General features: G+C 41.6%; 1 protein-coding gene across 1 annotated transcript in view; it reads left to right on the forward strand.

The window, feature by feature from the left end:
• FRMPD3 (FERM and PDZ domain containing 3) overlaps positions 1-17,094 on the forward strand; it is a 135,385-nt gene that overhangs the window by 68,704 nt on the left and 49,587 nt on the right. Inside the window, exons 4-5 of the mRNA XM_006889946.1 lie at positions 4,815-4,946; positions 7,119-7,238. Of these exons, the coding sequence (XP_006890008.1) occupies positions 4,815-4,946; positions 7,119-7,238 (252 nt within the window). The remainder of the gene's footprint in view (positions 1-4,814; positions 4,947-7,118; positions 7,239-17,094) is intronic.

The following is a 17,094-nucleotide window of genomic DNA, read 5'->3' on the forward strand; positions in this document are numbered from 1 at the left end:
CTTTCTCCTGTGCCATTCAGATCCTATTCGACGGTACACTAAAAGAAAAAAAATGCACCAAACAACCAAAAACCACAGATGGGGTGGAAGCATGTTATTCGGGGGTGGGAATTTACATGCCCAGCTGTGTGCTAGGGATTGTATGTCAGTGTGCAGAAGCACATGGATGCCCATTTATTTGGGAACTGATTTGTGCTCCTGTTCTACTGGGTCCTTCCAGCCCTCCTAGGAACCAAAGAGTATGGAGATCATTAAACAAGTCATTTCTAAAGCAAAGGCAATTTATATTGATACAGTAACACCCCCACATGGTTTACACACAGAAAATCAACCAGTGCACTCTCTGGGGAGATTAGCTTAGCCATGCTTTGCTTTTTAAATAACAACTGGATCTGAAACACTGAACCAAGATTTGAGAAGTCCAACAACAGCCCCTTTGGCTATTCCTTTCACAGGCAGAGTAATTATTGAGCTGTACTTCTTAACAGCTCAGCCAGGTGTCTGAAAAGTTGTAGTGATCTTCTTAGTCCTCAGGAGGTGATGATATGATTAACCCTCTGGATTCACTTTGCTCTGGGACAAGAACATCCACACCACCTTCTTCTGGACTCTCTCCAGAAAGAGAATGTCAGCCCTGGAAGGAATATTTTCATGCAGCCAGTGCTGCCCAAACTACTGCGGCACCTACAACCCAGAAATCCCACCAGATCCCACAGATATCCTTAGGTGCCTATGCTGTTGCAAAGACATCTATCTCCATTAAAACAATAATAATAATAATAATAATTATTATTATTATTATTATTATTAAAACCCAACCCAGTCCTGATTCAGGAAGACTTCTGTTGAGAAGAGTTAGCATATGTTCAGAACTGACTGTACTCATGGTTCTCAACCAGGATATATACTGTCCATTCCCAGAGGGCTATTGGAAATGTCTGAGGGGCCTTTGGACCATTACAGAGATTTGGTGGGCTATTGATATTTGGGATCTCAGGGTAAGAGATGCTAAGTGTCCTGTATCGGGTGGAACAGTCTGTGAATGATGAAAAATGGTCCTGACCGGGTCCCAGTAGTACCCCAGTGGAGACACAGTTTGCCTGGACATTGATTGAACCAAACCATATTGATTGAACCAAGAGTTTCTTTGGAAAGGTTAGGCCTGGATGGGTTGCCAAGCCAGGGGCCTACCTAAGATGAAAACACATTCTTTTTTTAATTTTATTTTTTTAATTGTGATTTTAACAAAAGTTTACAGAAGAGTTGGATTTTCATTCATTCATTCACTGTTGCACATTTTCCTTCCTAACCACCAGTTCACTTTTTTAAAGAAAATATTAATTCTTTGTTGCATTAATTTCCTCCCTCCCAACCCCAGTTCACTTTGCTATGTACTTCTTATTCTGGACTGTTTTAATACAAATAATGCCTAATCATTTCTTTTTCTTAAACAGTTCTTTCCTTTATCTGTTCCAGTGCAGTGAAACATTCTTTAGGGTACTATAGGATAGTCTCTTGGCAATTGAAGGTCTTGGCTGATGAAAGGAGGGGCATTGAAACAGAACTAGACCACACAGGGATTATCCAAATGTCCCTCCTCCAGATATGTGTATCTGTTAGTCACAGAATCCTCCTTGGTGGCTCTGCATAGGTTAGCACGTCCACTGTATATACTGCTCCACATTGCTGCGAGGGTATATTCCCCTGCCCCACCCTCAGAGGGTTTTCTAAGCATTCTCCCACCTCCCTGGCCATCACTATCATCATTGCTTCCAGGTGGCCCTAGCCTTCCAGGTCCATGGTATTTCCCTTGCTCATGACCTTACTCTGACTTCATGGAGGGTGCACTAGCTATTCATTGGAACTTTGACAAGCTGCCAAGCCACTTGTACCAGAGAGGTACCTGGGTGAATCGACAGCCTGGCACAGGGGCCATTACACTTGTAACACCAGTTGGCAATCACTGGCTTGGCCGTCCACAGTCCCATTGCAGCCGATCTTCAAAAGAAAACCTCATCTGTTGCTGCCAGAGTTCCAGCAACACTGGCGCCTCTGTGACTACTTGGATAATACAAAGAGAGATTCTAAAGTACCCACCAATTTCCAGCTTAACATTTGGATGGCTAAACATCTTTCAATGTTCCGAGAGGTTTATTTGGCAGCCGTGGCTGTCAGGGACCTTCTCATTCCCAAGCCTATTTCTTTTGGGCTTTGGGGAACTCAGCGGTACCGACTCCACAAACACACACATTGGAGCCCTGTGTATGTGGAAGACACAGAAAATAGATGGCAGAAACGCCAGAGTGACATTTGGGCAGCCCCCATGGATGTGTTACCAGACACCTTAATATTAAAAGGAAGACAGTGAGCTAGAGTTGAGACATGCTGTTAAGTGTAAAACACATGTTGAATTTAGAAGAGCTCTGCCAGCCTTCTGGTAAGGAGCTGTGCTACTAGCTAGAAGGAACCTGGTTCAAATCCACCAATGGCTCTGTGAGAGAGTTTTCTTCCCACGTTATCTACAGTCTCTGAAAACCTGCTAGAGGGTCAGCTCTGGGTCAGTTCTGACTCGATGACACATAACAACAATGTATATTTAAGGAGCCCTTATAGGATAGTATAGAACGTATTAGACTGTTACTCAGCAACTAGCTCATAGGAGACTGATGAGCAATGTCTAGAACAGTCTTGAAAATCCAATGGAGCCTCGCTATTACTACTGGTATCAGCTTGACAGTGGTGACCTGGGTCTAGTGTATACATAGAGAGGGGATCCATAGAGAGGCAATTAAAAAAAATGGTTTTTACTCAACTACTAACCTAAGGGGAGCTCTGGTGGCCTAGTCCATGGGGAGTTGCTTTCTAGCCCAGAACATGCACCTCTCTAGCAATTGGAGTCCACCAGTAGGCTCAGCCGGACAAAGATGGGCAATCTCCTCCCATGTGATTTACGGCCTCAGAAAACCAGCTGGAGGGTCAGCTATGAGTCTGCTATGAGACGAACCAATGTAAAGGCTGGCTGTTTGAAGCCATCCCATGACACCATGGAAGAAAGGGTTGGCAATATGCTTTCATAAAAATTACAGGTGAAAGATTAGCATGGCTCCTGCGCAAGGATGACATGCAAATTCGTGAAGCGTTCCATATTTAAAAAAAAAAATTACAGGGGAAAAAAACCCTCCCAAACAAATGCCACAAATGAACTATAGAGCAGTTCCACATAAGAGCACTATGAGGAAGAACTGACAGCATTGGCCTTTTTTTAATTATTATTTTATAGTGTTTAAAAAAACTGATACAAATAGATACAGATAATGTAATTCATTGCCATCAGAACCCACTTGAGCCTCCAGTTGGTTTTCATTCAGACTGAATTACATGAAAATAAATGACCCATGTTTCTCCCTCAGGGTTGCTAGTGGATTAAAATCTGCCTTTGTTTGGGTTGGCTGTGCAACTCTTTGCATAGTAGGCCACCAGAGCCCCTTTGCACACGTATCCATGAAATAATTCTGTCTCAAGAACAAACAAGTCCGTCTGGAGGAAGTGCAACCAATGTGCTCCCTAAGAGGCCAGGATAGTGAAACTTCATCTCCTATACTTTGGGCATGTTGTAAGGAGGGCTCAGTCATTTGGAAAAAAAAAACCACACCAAAAACCACAAACCATAACTTGCTGGGAAAGGTGGAGGGTTGGAGAAAAAGAGGAAATCCTCAACAAGATGGACTGCTGGTGACTGTAACCATGTGCCAGAGCGAATGAGAGAGGGTGAGGATGGCATCGGAGAGGGCAAGGGTCAGATCTGTTCATAGGGTCACTAGGAGTGGTAGTCAACTGGATGGCACCTAGCAACAAAAACAGCTTTTCAATTACACGTTGAGATGATAATTAGTTCAGATGTATGGGTTAAATAAAATGCATTATTAAAATGAAAAAAAAAATTAAAAGTAGGGCAGCTGAGCAGATGGAGCCTATAAGTAGTCAGATTTATGACTATACACAAGACATGTGACATAGTTCCTCTGCACGGACACATTTCTCAAGTTGCTAAATTGATCAGCTATCAAAACCAGCCACCGTCCAAAATGAACATTTCACTGGTAACACATGCCGTTTGAGTTAGAGGAGAAATCCAGAAATAGTAAACTTTTTAATCACATTAAATGGAGCTTTTATGATTTTTTATTTTTTTTTTCGATGCCGAAGACAGATTGCTCACAGGCGACCCAGAGTGAGCATTCTGACGTAGCAGGGGAAGAACCAGTCCAGGGTCTGGCACACAGCAAGTGCTGCTGATGGAGCCCTGGTGACATGGTGGGTTAAGCGATGGGCTGATAACAAAGAGGTTCGACAGTTCAAAGGCACCAGACTCTCCAGAAAGAGAAAGATGAAGCAGTTTGCTCCTGTGAATTTATAGCCTTGGAAACCCTAAGGGGCAGTTCTGCCTTGTCTATAGGGTTACTTGCAGTGAGTTGGAAGTGGCTGTAGGAGTTGGCAGTGCGGATGGATTGAAGGAGAAGAAGGAGGACCACAGGGAGGGAGAAGGAACAGGCAAATGTCAAACTGCTTCCCTCATCCCTATGTGGCTTCACTATTGCTCAGAACTCAAGCCTCCAGCGGCACTGCTGAGCCACATTGCTCATCCTGGAGCACAGGGTCTGGGACCCCCTAGAGACCTAGATGTCTTCTCTAGCCCCCCTGTATCTCTGTCTGCCCTACATTCCCAGCCTCAGCTTTCTCTTCCAGGACTAACTTGCCATGTTTGCTGTGAGCTGTGATGGGTCTCCCGCTCAGGGCTCTCTTCTCTTGTGCAGGATGTGATGGTGACACTACAGGACCGGCTGTCCCTGAGATACATTGAGCACTTTGCTCTTGTCCTTGAATATGCTGGGCCGGAACAGAATCACAAGTTCTTACTTCTCCAGGATAAGCAGCCCCTGGCATATGTAAGCAACTCCTTTGTCCTGGCTTGATTGCTTTGCATGCATATGGCCTCTAATTGAGAGAAAAGATCCAAGGCTGCCTTTGTCTGGAATGGTAATAATTATCTACTCAGATAAAGTGCAGCCAGGGTGCTCCTTGGAGGTGAGGATTTTGGGCATGTTGTCAGGAAGAGTTCTTGGTCATGCTTGGAGGGCCAGTGAAAGTGAGGAAGACCCTCAGTGGGATAAATTGACAAAGTGACTGTGACAATGGGCTCAAATATGTCAGAGATGATGAGGATGGCACAGGATAGGGCAAGGTTCAGATCTTTTGTTCATAGGGTTGCTAGGAGTTGTTAAGGATTCAATGGCATATAACAACAGATGAAAGGGTCTAGGTGGCATGGTGCATAACATATTGGGCTGCTAACTGAAAGGTCAGTGGTTTTAATCCACCAGCCACTCCACGGGAGAGAGATGGACAGTTCCTTTCCATATTTACAGCCTAGGAAGCCCAGTGAAGGGCTGCCATGAGTCACAATTGATTTGACAGCAGAGTTGATTGGTTGGTTGATATTCATATCCACCTTGCTCAAGTGAGGTCAGTACAACACTCCCCCAGAGGACTTTTAAAATTGTTCTTTATTACTCAAAATGAGTGTGAAGGTCACTGGTCTTGATCTCTAGTAGGGAACCTTTAGTGTGGTTGTTCACTTCACAGCACCTGAAATGTGGAATTTGAAGAGCAGTGTCAAGCCTTCTTCTGGCCCCTAAAATATCTACCAGGCAAATTCTTCCCCCTCCTCAGATGAAGGCTGTATCCAGAAATGGAATTGCCCACAAGAGCTATCTAGTGAGACTGAGACATGTGGAGATTGGGTATGGGCTGAGGATATGGCCCTATATGGACCAATAATGGACCTGTCACCTAGATCCACTTTCAAGGTAAAATAGGAAAAGGTTTCTGTGCATGGTGCTTCTTAGCTTTTTCCATATGGGAAAAAGCTGGAGAAGTCCATAATTGTTTGGTAGTGTTTTCCCAATCATGAAGAAGAGTCAGAGGTGCTCAAGACCAGCCAGTGCTCTCAGGTAGAGCAGCAAAGAGTTGGAAAGAAACAAATGGAAATAAATACAACTTAAAAGCCTAAATGGCAGCTAAACCAAAAGCAAATCAGAATTGATGCCTTTGAGTTGTTGTGTTGGAGAAGAGTACAGAGTATCCCATAGACTGCTCAGAGAATAAACAGATAGGTTTTGGGAAAAGCTCCTTGGAGTCAAGGATGGTGAAGCTTCATCTCATATATTTGGGGCATGCTGCTAGGAGAGACTATTCCTGGGAAAGGGACCTCATGTTTGGAAAGGTAGAGGGTCAGCAAAAAAGAGGATTGACACAGCGACTGCAGCAATGGGCTCAAGTGTGTCAGGAAGTATAAGGGTGGCACAGGATAGGACAGGTTTAAGATCTGTTGTTCATAGGGTCACTTAAAGTTGAATTCAAGTCAACAATTAACAACAAATCAAAATCAGACATAAAACATGAGTAGATCTTAGGGGGTGGGGGAAAATTCTTAAGTCAAATGCAATCCAGAGACTCTCAGGTAGGAAGAGAAGGTTTTCCTCCAAAGACCTTCTGGATGCAATTGGTCTGTTGTTCAAAATGGAAAATTTTCAACCTTTTAAAATGAAATATTCAAAACATACTAAAAAGTCAGAGAGATAATATAATGAGATAAACTCTCATTACCCATCTCAGCTTCAACAATTATCAGTATAGTGCCAACTTATTTCATTGATGTCTCCAAATGAGATTTCGCATCTGCTATTTGGCTTGTAACCAGTAATTTACACTGTTCCAAGCTGAGCCCCTGTGGTAAGTAAAGGCATTAGTCCCACAGCATGAAAAGCATCTGAAAAGTTCTCAGGATGCCTCTCTTCTTCCCTAGTGTTTTGGGGGCTTAGACACAATTGTTGAGAAAGAGTATGTCCTAGATAAGGGATGTCAAAATACCTGGGGTCAGAAGGGCTACAGGAAAAAGACCTGGCTCCTCGTCTCTAAAGGCAATTGGAATTGCCAGGATGGAAAAACAGCATCCTAGTTGAACCCCAAACCTCACTTCAAGGAGCCACTGAGCTGTCACCCTAAATGTTGACTCTAGATCTTTTTCTCCCCCTTCCTGTCTCATCCCTGGAATTTAGGTGGTACAGCGGACACATTACCAAGGAATGAAATGCCTCTTCCGAATAAGCTTCTTTCCCAAAGACCCTGTGGAGTTGCTGCGCCGGGATCCTGCCGCCTTTGAGTATCTGTACATCCAGGTAGAGTTTGCCTTGAGGCTAGACAGACTAATGAGGAAACAAGCCAGGAGGCTGTTCTACCATCACAATAAGCTGCTACGTGAGTTTTTTTCTGAGAGCTCTGGTGGCATAGTGGTAAGGAGTTGCTCTGCCAACCCAAAGGCACACAATTCAAATCCACCAGGGAGGAGATGGGCAGTCTCCTTCTGTGTGATTTATAGCCTCTAAAAGCCCACTGGAGGGTAAGCTATGAGTTAGTTCTGACTTGACAGCACACAACAACAGTGCCTTACATAAAGTGCTGTTAACCAAAAGGTTGGCAGATCAAATCCACCAGTGCCTTTGAGGGAGAAAGATGAACGGTTTTCTTTTGTAGAGCTTTACAACCTCAGAAACCCAATGGAGGGTCACTATACATTGGAACTAACCCAACAGCAGTGGGTTGTTGGTTTTTAAAATAGTTCTAAAAACCTTTTCCTCTTCTGCTACCATTATAGGCCATTACCGACATGATTGGCCTGGTGACCCGAGCTGACTAGGGCTCAGAGGCCTGTCTCATTTTCCAGACACATCAGTTTTCAAGACCGATAAACCCTGGTAGCTCTGGAATTCTCATAGGATCCCAAGGTTTAACAAGCCTATTTGAGTTTCAAAGAGTTTCAACCCCCAATGCCCAGCTCCAATAAAGAGGTGATTCCCAGTTCCGTTCAGGCAGAAACATTTGCTGAGCACTTGCTCTGGGCCAGGCCCTATGCCAGGTACTGGCGCACACTGGTGATAAAAAATACGTCCCCAGCTCACTAGAGTTCTTAGATACACACACAAATGAATACAAGGCAGTGTGATAAGTATGGCAGAGTTCACTGGCAGTCGAGGCACCCAGGAAGCAGTTTACCACTTTTCATGGGTGGATTACAGTGAAAGATGCACAGGAGATGTCATGCATGCATGCTTTGAGCATTGAAGGATGAGAAGTTTGCTGTGTGAAGAGATGGAGTGGAGGGAGCACATTCTAGATAATGGGGAGTTGCATTTACAAAAAAGACATGGTGGTGTGAAACGGCCTGGGTCTGGTGTCTTAGGAGAACTGCAAGTCATTTATTATGATTGGAATGCAGAAAGTGAGGTAAGGAGAAATAGGGAAGGAACTTAGAAAGACAGGAAGCATGTAAGAATTGGTTTGGTAGGTTGTGATAAGGATGGGCTTTTTGTTTTGCAGGGGCAGTGGTCCTCAAAATGTGATTCCTAGACCAGCATCTACAGTAGTATCTCCTGGGAACTTTAAACTCAAATCATTGCTGTTGAGTTGGAACAACTCAACTCATAGCTGACCTTCCAGTGGATTTTCAGAGGCAGTAAATTGTGTGGGAAGAGCACCTGGTGGATTTGAACCATGTGCTTTTGGATTGGCGGTGCAATTCCTTATCCACTAGGTCACCAGAGCTCCCAGTCATGTTTTCAGGCCCCAGTGATTCAACTGAATAAAAAAATTCTGGGACAAGGGTCCAACAATTTGTCTTTTAACAAACCCTACAACTGATTCTGATGGTTGCTAAAGTTTAAGAAATACTGATTTAGGCCAGGGATTGCTAATCCTTGCTGCATATTAGAATCATCTGGGGAGATTAGAAACTACTTCATCTCACCTAAACTATAAAACCCAGTTGTCATCGAGTCCCTTTGAACCCATATGTGTTAGAGTTGAAATGTGTGCTCAGCACAGCTTTCAATGGCTGATCATTCAAAAGTTATTGCCAACCTTTAACAGGACAACAAGCAATAAAGGTGGATGTGGAGAGGATGCGGAACTCTCAAACACTGTTGATGGGATTGTAAAATGATACAACCACTCTGAAAGACAATTTGGTGTTTCCTCAAAAAGCCGAACACAGAAATTCCATATCCAGAAGTATTTAAAAGATAAGAAAGATGGGCTTTGACTCAATGAGAATCTGACAGAAGCAGAATCATCACCCAAATTAAAATATACAAGAAGTAGAATGGATTAGGGGGGAAAGATTAGTTAATTTTCCATATGCTGAATGTAGCTAGATCCCTGTAGGACCTACAGAGAACACTTGATGGGGGGAGGGGAACTCTGGAAACTGATCTGCCTTTGTAGTTGACCTCTGGAGAGATGATGAGACATTTTAGTTGTCCTTTCTGTCCCTCTGACAATCTGCAATGTTAGGAACATTTCTCAGATATCCTCAGGTTCCTTTCACAGCACTCTAGGAAGCCAGGAGTTGTGGCTGCCCTGTAAATTTCTGAACCTTAGTTCTCATTTCCCCCCCCCCCCTAAATTTATTTCTTTAGCCTTCTGGGAATTGTCTTGGTACTCATATTTTGTAGAATCTGATGACAAGACCTTGTCCATCTTATCTTTGTTATGATGTGGGACTTCAGCTCTATTCCTTCATTTTCGTGGTTTGATTTTATATTTCAGGTTATCATTGACACAAAATAAGTTGCTTATATTGAAAATACATGCATAATTTAGTACATTTTGACAAACGTGTAGACCCTTAACGAGAGAGTTTCAAACAGTGACTGCCATAATGGGCGTGAGCAGGAGTGAGATCATGAAGATGGCACAACTTAGGGCACGGTTCAAATCCGTTGTTCATCATCTGTTGGTCGCTATGGGTTGTAATCAACATCGTGCAACAACATGTAACCATGAATCCACCATGATCAACATACTGAGCAGATCTAACACTCCCAAAAGTTTCCTCGAATTCCTTTGTAATTTGTTTCCCTCAGGAAACCACTGACCTACTTTCTGTCACTTATAGATGAGTTTGCATTTTCCAGGATCTTTAGATATATAGAAATAAATCACACACTATATATAATTATTTTGGTCTAGCTTCTTTTACACAACATAACTGTTTTGCTATTCATGCATGCTGTTGCATCTCCCTGTGTTGTTCTTTTTGTCTGGTGCCATCAAATCAACACAGACTCATAGCAAGCCGGTGAACAACAGATCTAAACCTTGCCCGATCCTGTTATCCTCAAAGTCTCCACCGTGCTTAAACTGGTGATTGTAGTCACTGTGTCAGTCCATCTCATTGAGGGTCTTCTTTCTTTGCTGGCCTACTACTTGCCAAGCATGGTGTTCTTTTGCAAGGACTGGCCCATCCAGACAACATGCCCAAAGAATGTGAGACCAAGTCTCATTCTCCTTGCTTTTAAAGAACACCCTGACTGTACTTTCTCTAAGACAAACTTCTTTGTTCTTCTGGAAGTCCCTGATACAGTCAACACTTCCCCCCCAGCCCAACACTATAGTGCAAAGGCAACAATTCTTCTTCAATCTTCTTTATTCATTGTCCAACTTTTACATGCAATTGAAAATACCATGGCTTGGGTCAGGCACACTCTTTACAGTGACATTCTTGCTCTTTTGCACTTTAAACAGATCCTTGACAGTAGATTTACCCAATGCAGTCTTAATTTCTTGCCTGTTGCTACCATGGATGTTGATTATATTGTGGTTGTTGTTGTTGTTGTTGTTGTTGTTAAGTGTCGTCGAGTCTCAGGGGACTCATAGCAACCCTATGAAGGAGAGTCCTTGACGCTTGGGTGCCTTTTCATCCTCTCTCCAGGTTCATAGGGTTTCCGGAGGCAAGCTATTATGGAAGTGGATGCCACTCCTCCTTCCAAATGTTGATTATAGATCCAAATAAAATAAAACCCTTCATACCTTCAGTCTTTTCTCCACCTATCATGATGCTACCTATTGGTCTATTAGTGAGGATTTTTGTTTTCTAGATGCTGAAATGTAATCCATATGGAAAGCTTTGATCTTTGATCTTTAGTCTTTGATCGGCAGCAAGTGCTTCAAGTCTTCTGAACTTTCTGTAAGCAGGATCTGCATAATACAGGTTGTTGATGAGTTTTCCTCTAATCCATCTGTTCATTCCTTTCTACTGTTGCTTAGTATTCCATTTATGGACATACCAATATTTGTTTATCCATTCACTTATTGATGGATATTTGAGTTGTTTCCAATTTTTGACTACTGCAAACAAAGTTTCTGTGAATATTCTTGTACAAGACTTTGTATGGACATATAATTTCTTTTCTTTTTGGAAAATACCTTGGAATGGAATGGTTAGATCATGATAGATGAATCTTTAAGTTTTTAAAGAAACTCCAGTACTGTTTTCCAAAGTAGTTGCATCACTTTATAATCCACTAGCTAGTTTCTCTGTATCCTCATTAATTGTTGGTATCAATATTTTTATTTTAGCCATTCTGATATCTCTCACTGTAATTTTCATTTGCATGTCCCTCAGGACTGATAATACTAAACATCTTTCATGTGCTTATTTGCTATTTTATGTAATCTTTAGGGATGTCAGTTAAAATCTTTTGCCCAATTTTTTCCCTTTTATTGTGTTGTTTATTTTCTTATTATTGAGTTTGAAAGTTCTTTATGTATTCTGGATACAAGTCCTTTGTTGCAATTATTTTCTCCTACACGAGCTTGTTTCTTCGGTCTCAAAACAGTGTATTTCACAAAGCAGTAGTTTAAATTTTGATGAAACCTAATTTGTCAATTTGTTTGTTTATAGATTGTGCTTTTGGTGTCATAACTAAGGAATCTTTGTCTAAACCATGGCTATGACGGTTTTATCCTGATTTTTTTAAGTGTCATTTTTTTAATTAACTTAATTTATTTATTTTTCATTTCAGTGAACATCTACAGAGATTTTGGAATTCCATTCCTTCATTGTTGCACCCTTCTCCCCGCACAAACCCCTCCCCCCTCTCCCTCCCCCGTTTGCTCCTCTCCTTGAAAAGCAAAAGAAAAACTCCCTCGTTGGTACACAATCCCCCCTGCACTTCCCCCAACCCCACCCCCAACCCCAAATATAATCCACTCTGTAACCCTCATTCCGTACTCTTACGATAAACATAATGCCCTATCGGGGAGAGAATAGTTAGGTTTTATCCTGATTTTACTTCTAGAAGATTTATCAGTTTATGTTTTACATAATTAAGGTGGACCTCTTTAAAGTGCTAATGAGTAAGAATGTCACTGTAAAGACTAGGGTGTGCCTGACCCAAGCCACAGTATTTTCAATTGCTGTATAGGCATGTGAATGGTCTGTGGGCCATTTTGAATTAAATTTTACATGTGTTGTGAAGTATGAATAGAAGCTCTTTTTTTTTGCATGTAAATGTCTTCTCGTTCCAGTACCATTTGTTGAAAAGCCTGTAAGCCATCCTTTTCCACCTAATTGCTTTTGCATCTTTGTAAAAAATCATCTCTCTAGAAGGATGAGAAATCTCCCCTGTGCAATGAACTGCCTTGGAAAACCCACCAGAGGGTCAACTATGTGTAGGTTCTGATTCAGTGGTACACAACCACAACATATGCTTTTTAAAAATTCATTTTAGTGAAAGCTTACAGAGACTTAGAGTTTCCCATCATTCATTGTTGCACTTTTCTCCCTATCCACCCCCTCTCACCCCCAATTCATTCGTCTCCTTGAAAATAAAGAAAAACGCTTTCATTGTTATGCAATCACTCCCCTCAGGTCCACTCCACTATGCAGCCTTCACTCTGGACTTCGGTAATGACAAGAATGCCCATTCATATATCCCTTTTAAACAGTTCTCTCCCTCATCTGTTTCAATGCAGTATACATCATTCCTCCCCTCCTTTTCTCAACCCTGATGTCAGTCCCATTTTACAACGGTGGCCTATGCAGTATTTGTCCTTTTGTGATTGAGATATTTCACTCAGCATAATGTCCTCCAGGGTCACCCATTTTTAAGAATATTGCATGAGTTCCTTGTTTTTCAATGCAGCGTAGTATTCCATTGTGTGAATATACAACAGCTTCTCCATCCATTTGTTTGTTGATGGGCACTTAGGTTGTTTCCAGCTCCTTGCTGTTGTAAACAAAGCTGCGATAAACATGGGTGTGCATATATCTGCTTGGGTGGCAGTTATGGTCTCTTTGGGGTATATTCCCAGTAGTGGAATTGCTGGGTCAAATGGCATTTCTATTTGCAACTTTTTCTAGGGATTTTGAACATTTCTTCATGTGCTTGTTAGCCATCTGACTGTCTTCTTTGGTGAAGTATCTGTTCATATCCTGTGCCCAGTTTTTAATTGGGTTGTTTACCTTTATCTTGTTGTGGTGAACAACATATACTTTAAAAAGAGAGAGAGAGAGAGCAAGAGAGAGAGAGTGCGCGCTCTGGTGACATAATGTATTATATGTTATACTGCTATTTGAAAGGTCAGCTATTCAAATCCATCCATTCCAAAGAAAAGAGACAAGTGGGCAGTCTCCCCCTATAGAGACTGGGAAACCTGATGGAGGGAAGCTTTGAGTCAAAACTGACCAGATACAATGATTTTGGTTTTCATTTATATATGCATAAGTCTGTTTCTGACGTCTGTATCCTATGCTTTTAGTCTGCTTGGGTATATTTATGTTAATATTACACTCATCTTATTTCTGTAGCTTTAAAGTGAGTCTTGAAGTCAGGTGGTGTTAGTCCTCCAACTTTATCTATTTTAAAGTTGTTTTGGGTAGTCTTGATCCTTTGTATTTCTATGTGAATTTTAAAATTAGCTTTTTTATTTCTTCAGAAAATAAAAAATCTCCTATGATCCTAACTGAATTATATTGACTGCATTGTTGAACATCATTCAAAAATGGCTAGAATAGCACATTGTCAGGGAACTACCAAAAGTTTACGCTGGGTTGAGAAAAGGCTGTGGCATCAGGGATATCATTGCTGATGTCAGGTGGATCCTGACCGAAAGCTAAGAGTTCCAGGAGATTGTCTATTTGTGTTTTATCAACTATGCAAAGGTCCTTGACTGTGTGGATCATAACAAATTTTGGCAAACATTGAAAAGAATGGGAATCTCAGAATTGAATTGAGTCCCTAAATTGTGCTAATAAGAACTCCATATCTAGACCAAGAAGCTGTTGTCTGAACCAAGCAAGGGAACATTGCATGGTTTAAAATTAGGAAGGATGTGCACCAGGGTTGTATCCTTACTCCATACCTATTCAATCTATATGCTGAGCAAATAATTTACAAAGCCAGATTCTATAAAGAAAAATTTGACATCAAGATTGGAGAAGACTCATCGACAACCTGTGCTATGCAGATGATGAAACTTTGCTTACTGAAAGTGAGAATAATATGAAATACTTGCTGCAGAAGATCAAGCACTACAGCTTTCAGTATGGATTACGTCTTAATATTAAAAAAACAAATATCCTCACCACAGGACCATTAGTCAATATTATAACAGATGAAGGATTGGAGGATTGAATGAGTAAGGATTGAAGCTGTCAATGATTTCATCTTGCTTGGATCAACAGGCAAACACCCTTGGTACCAGCAGTCAGGAAATCAGGGCAAGTCCGCTGTTGAAGAATAACGTTGTCAGTTTGAAGACTAAGGTGCACCTGATTCTGGCCACGATCTCAGTCACCTGCTACACATCAGAGAGCTGGACAATGAATAAGGATGACAGAAGAAAAAGTGATACCTTTGATGTGTGGTGTTGGAGAAGAGTATTTAATATCTCATGGACTACCAAAAGAATAAACAGATATATACTGAAAAAATTACAGCCAGAGTGTTCCTTTGAGGTAAAGATGGTGAAGCTTTTTCTTTCATACTTTGGACATGTAGCTAGGTGAAGCTGTATGGAGAGGGAAATCATCCTTGGCAAGATGGAGGAACAGCAAAGGAGAGGAAGACCTCCAATGAGATGGATTGACATGGTGACTTCAGCAATGTGTGTCAGACATGATGAGGATGGGACAGAATAGGGCATGGTTCAGATCAGCTATTCATGGCTATTCACTATGAGTTGTACTCGATGGTGCCTAACAATAACAACAACAACGTTGGTTAGTAAAACAGCTATAGTAGCAATATTGAAGCTTGTGCCCCATGAACTCAGTACATTTCAACATTTACCTATGTCATCTAAATTTTTTCAGCACTGTTTTGATTTTCAGTGATAGCTTTTTATGTTTAGATTATCCATAAATATTTCATTTTTTATACTATTATAAATTATATTGATCTTAATTTAAATTTCTGATTGTTCATTGATAACATACAGAAATATACTGAAGTTTTGTATATTAATCTTCTATCCTGCAATCTTATTAGTTCCAGTAGATTCTTTTATAGATTTCATTGGGTATTTTTACATAGATGTTCATTGATGAAACATTCCTTTTCTAGTTTTTCCTATTGTGTAGTGATACTACTACAGCTCCCTAGTCCCCTAACCCATCCTGGTTCTGCCTCAACAAAATGGACAACTGCTCTAGTGAATGCTAAATCATTGATAACGGATTCTGACACTCTAACTTTGGAGGTTCTTGGGCCATTAGATCCAGAGTAACATTTTCAGGATAATGTATAATAGATTCACTCATTCCTGTTTTTGTCCTTACGACCCAAAAAAACCAGAATGTCTACCCAATCCTTGCAATCTATTGTGTGCCCTCAGCTTCAGTATCTTTCTTCCTTTTCCCCCGTCTGAGCTTGTAGAGAAGTCCTATATATTTGGAGGATGAATATAGGCCTCCTTATAATAGGAGAGGAATAAAGTAAATAGTCCCATGTCTCACTTTTGCAAAAATCTGAACTTTCTGCCCACTTGGGCCTTGCCATTGTGTTCATCTGTCACTGAGAAGACTGTCCAGTATCTGCTGAATGAGGCAAATAGTGTCTCTGAGGTGCAAGGCTTTTCTGTCATAAACTCTCCAAGGGCAGAACCTTCCTCTTTTCCTTTCTCTGTTAATGTCTTCCTGACACCATAATTCTTTTTCTTGGATATAAGGGAATAGATGAGAGGGTTGAAGTTGGAGCAGCTTCTTTAACTGATGGGTTTGGATTCCCCTTTCTCTCGCAGAGCCGGAATGATGTTATCCGAGAACGCTTTGGAATGGACCCCAAACCAGAGATGCTTTTGGGACTTGCTGCCCTTCACATCTATATTACTGTCTCAGCTACTCGACCTAGTCAGAAGATCTCACTTAAGAATGTGGAGTGAGTGGGACTGGGACCCTTTTGGAGGGAAGCAAATAGCCTTTGTTGGGGAAAGATGTAACAGTTGAGCTTATACTTTTCAAAATATAGGGTATGGAATGGGAGTGAGAATGACTTGGAATTTCTCATACCTAAGCCATGTCTTTGAGCTACAGCTTCTACTGAGAAAGTATGATCAATATTATGTCCCCTTTTTCTCCCAGTCTATATTACTCCATCCTTCTCTTACTATTTTCCTTAGGCTCCACTTTGTCTCTCTAACTAATTTTTTACTTTTCTTTTCTTCCTTTAGGAAGGAGTGGGGCTTAGAACCCTTTCTTCCCCCCTCCCTTCTACAGGGCATCAAAGAGAAGAACCTCCGGAAATCTCTCTCTCAGCAACTGAAGGCTCACCAAACACATCCTTCTAGTGGCACCAAGGTACTCAGAGTAGGCCATTTGATACTTTGTTCAGGCATTACTAGCTACAGGGGACTCCTGTGTGATTTCCCAGTAGGGTCTGGTTCTCTGGGGATATTCACCACTCTCTTTCACTGAGGTACAGACCCAGCTTGGCCTCAGGGGGTTTTTCCGCAAGCTTAAGCCTCTCCAAGAAACAGCCCATTGCCAAGTCACTGAGAGAACAAAGGAGTCAAGATGCAGAAGGAAACCATTCTCAAGCCCTTACACTGATTCAGTCAATGATGATTGCACATCTGCTGTGTGGAAAGCATTGGGCCATGGGGAAGCACAGGCTTTCAATGGAAATGACTGGTCTGTTACTAGCTTTCTGATTCCTGGGATATTGAATTCTTGGAGAGAAAACCCTAGCAGGAGTG

Source organism: Elephantulus edwardii, unplaced genomic scaffold (assembly GCF_000299155.1).
Source record: "Elephantulus edwardii isolate Elephantulus edwardi_28Jun2011 unplaced genomic scaffold, EleEdw1.0 scaffold00083, whole genome shotgun sequence".
In the NCBI taxonomy this organism is placed as follows: Eukaryota; Metazoa; Chordata; class Mammalia; order Macroscelidea; family Macroscelididae; genus Elephantulus; species Elephantulus edwardii.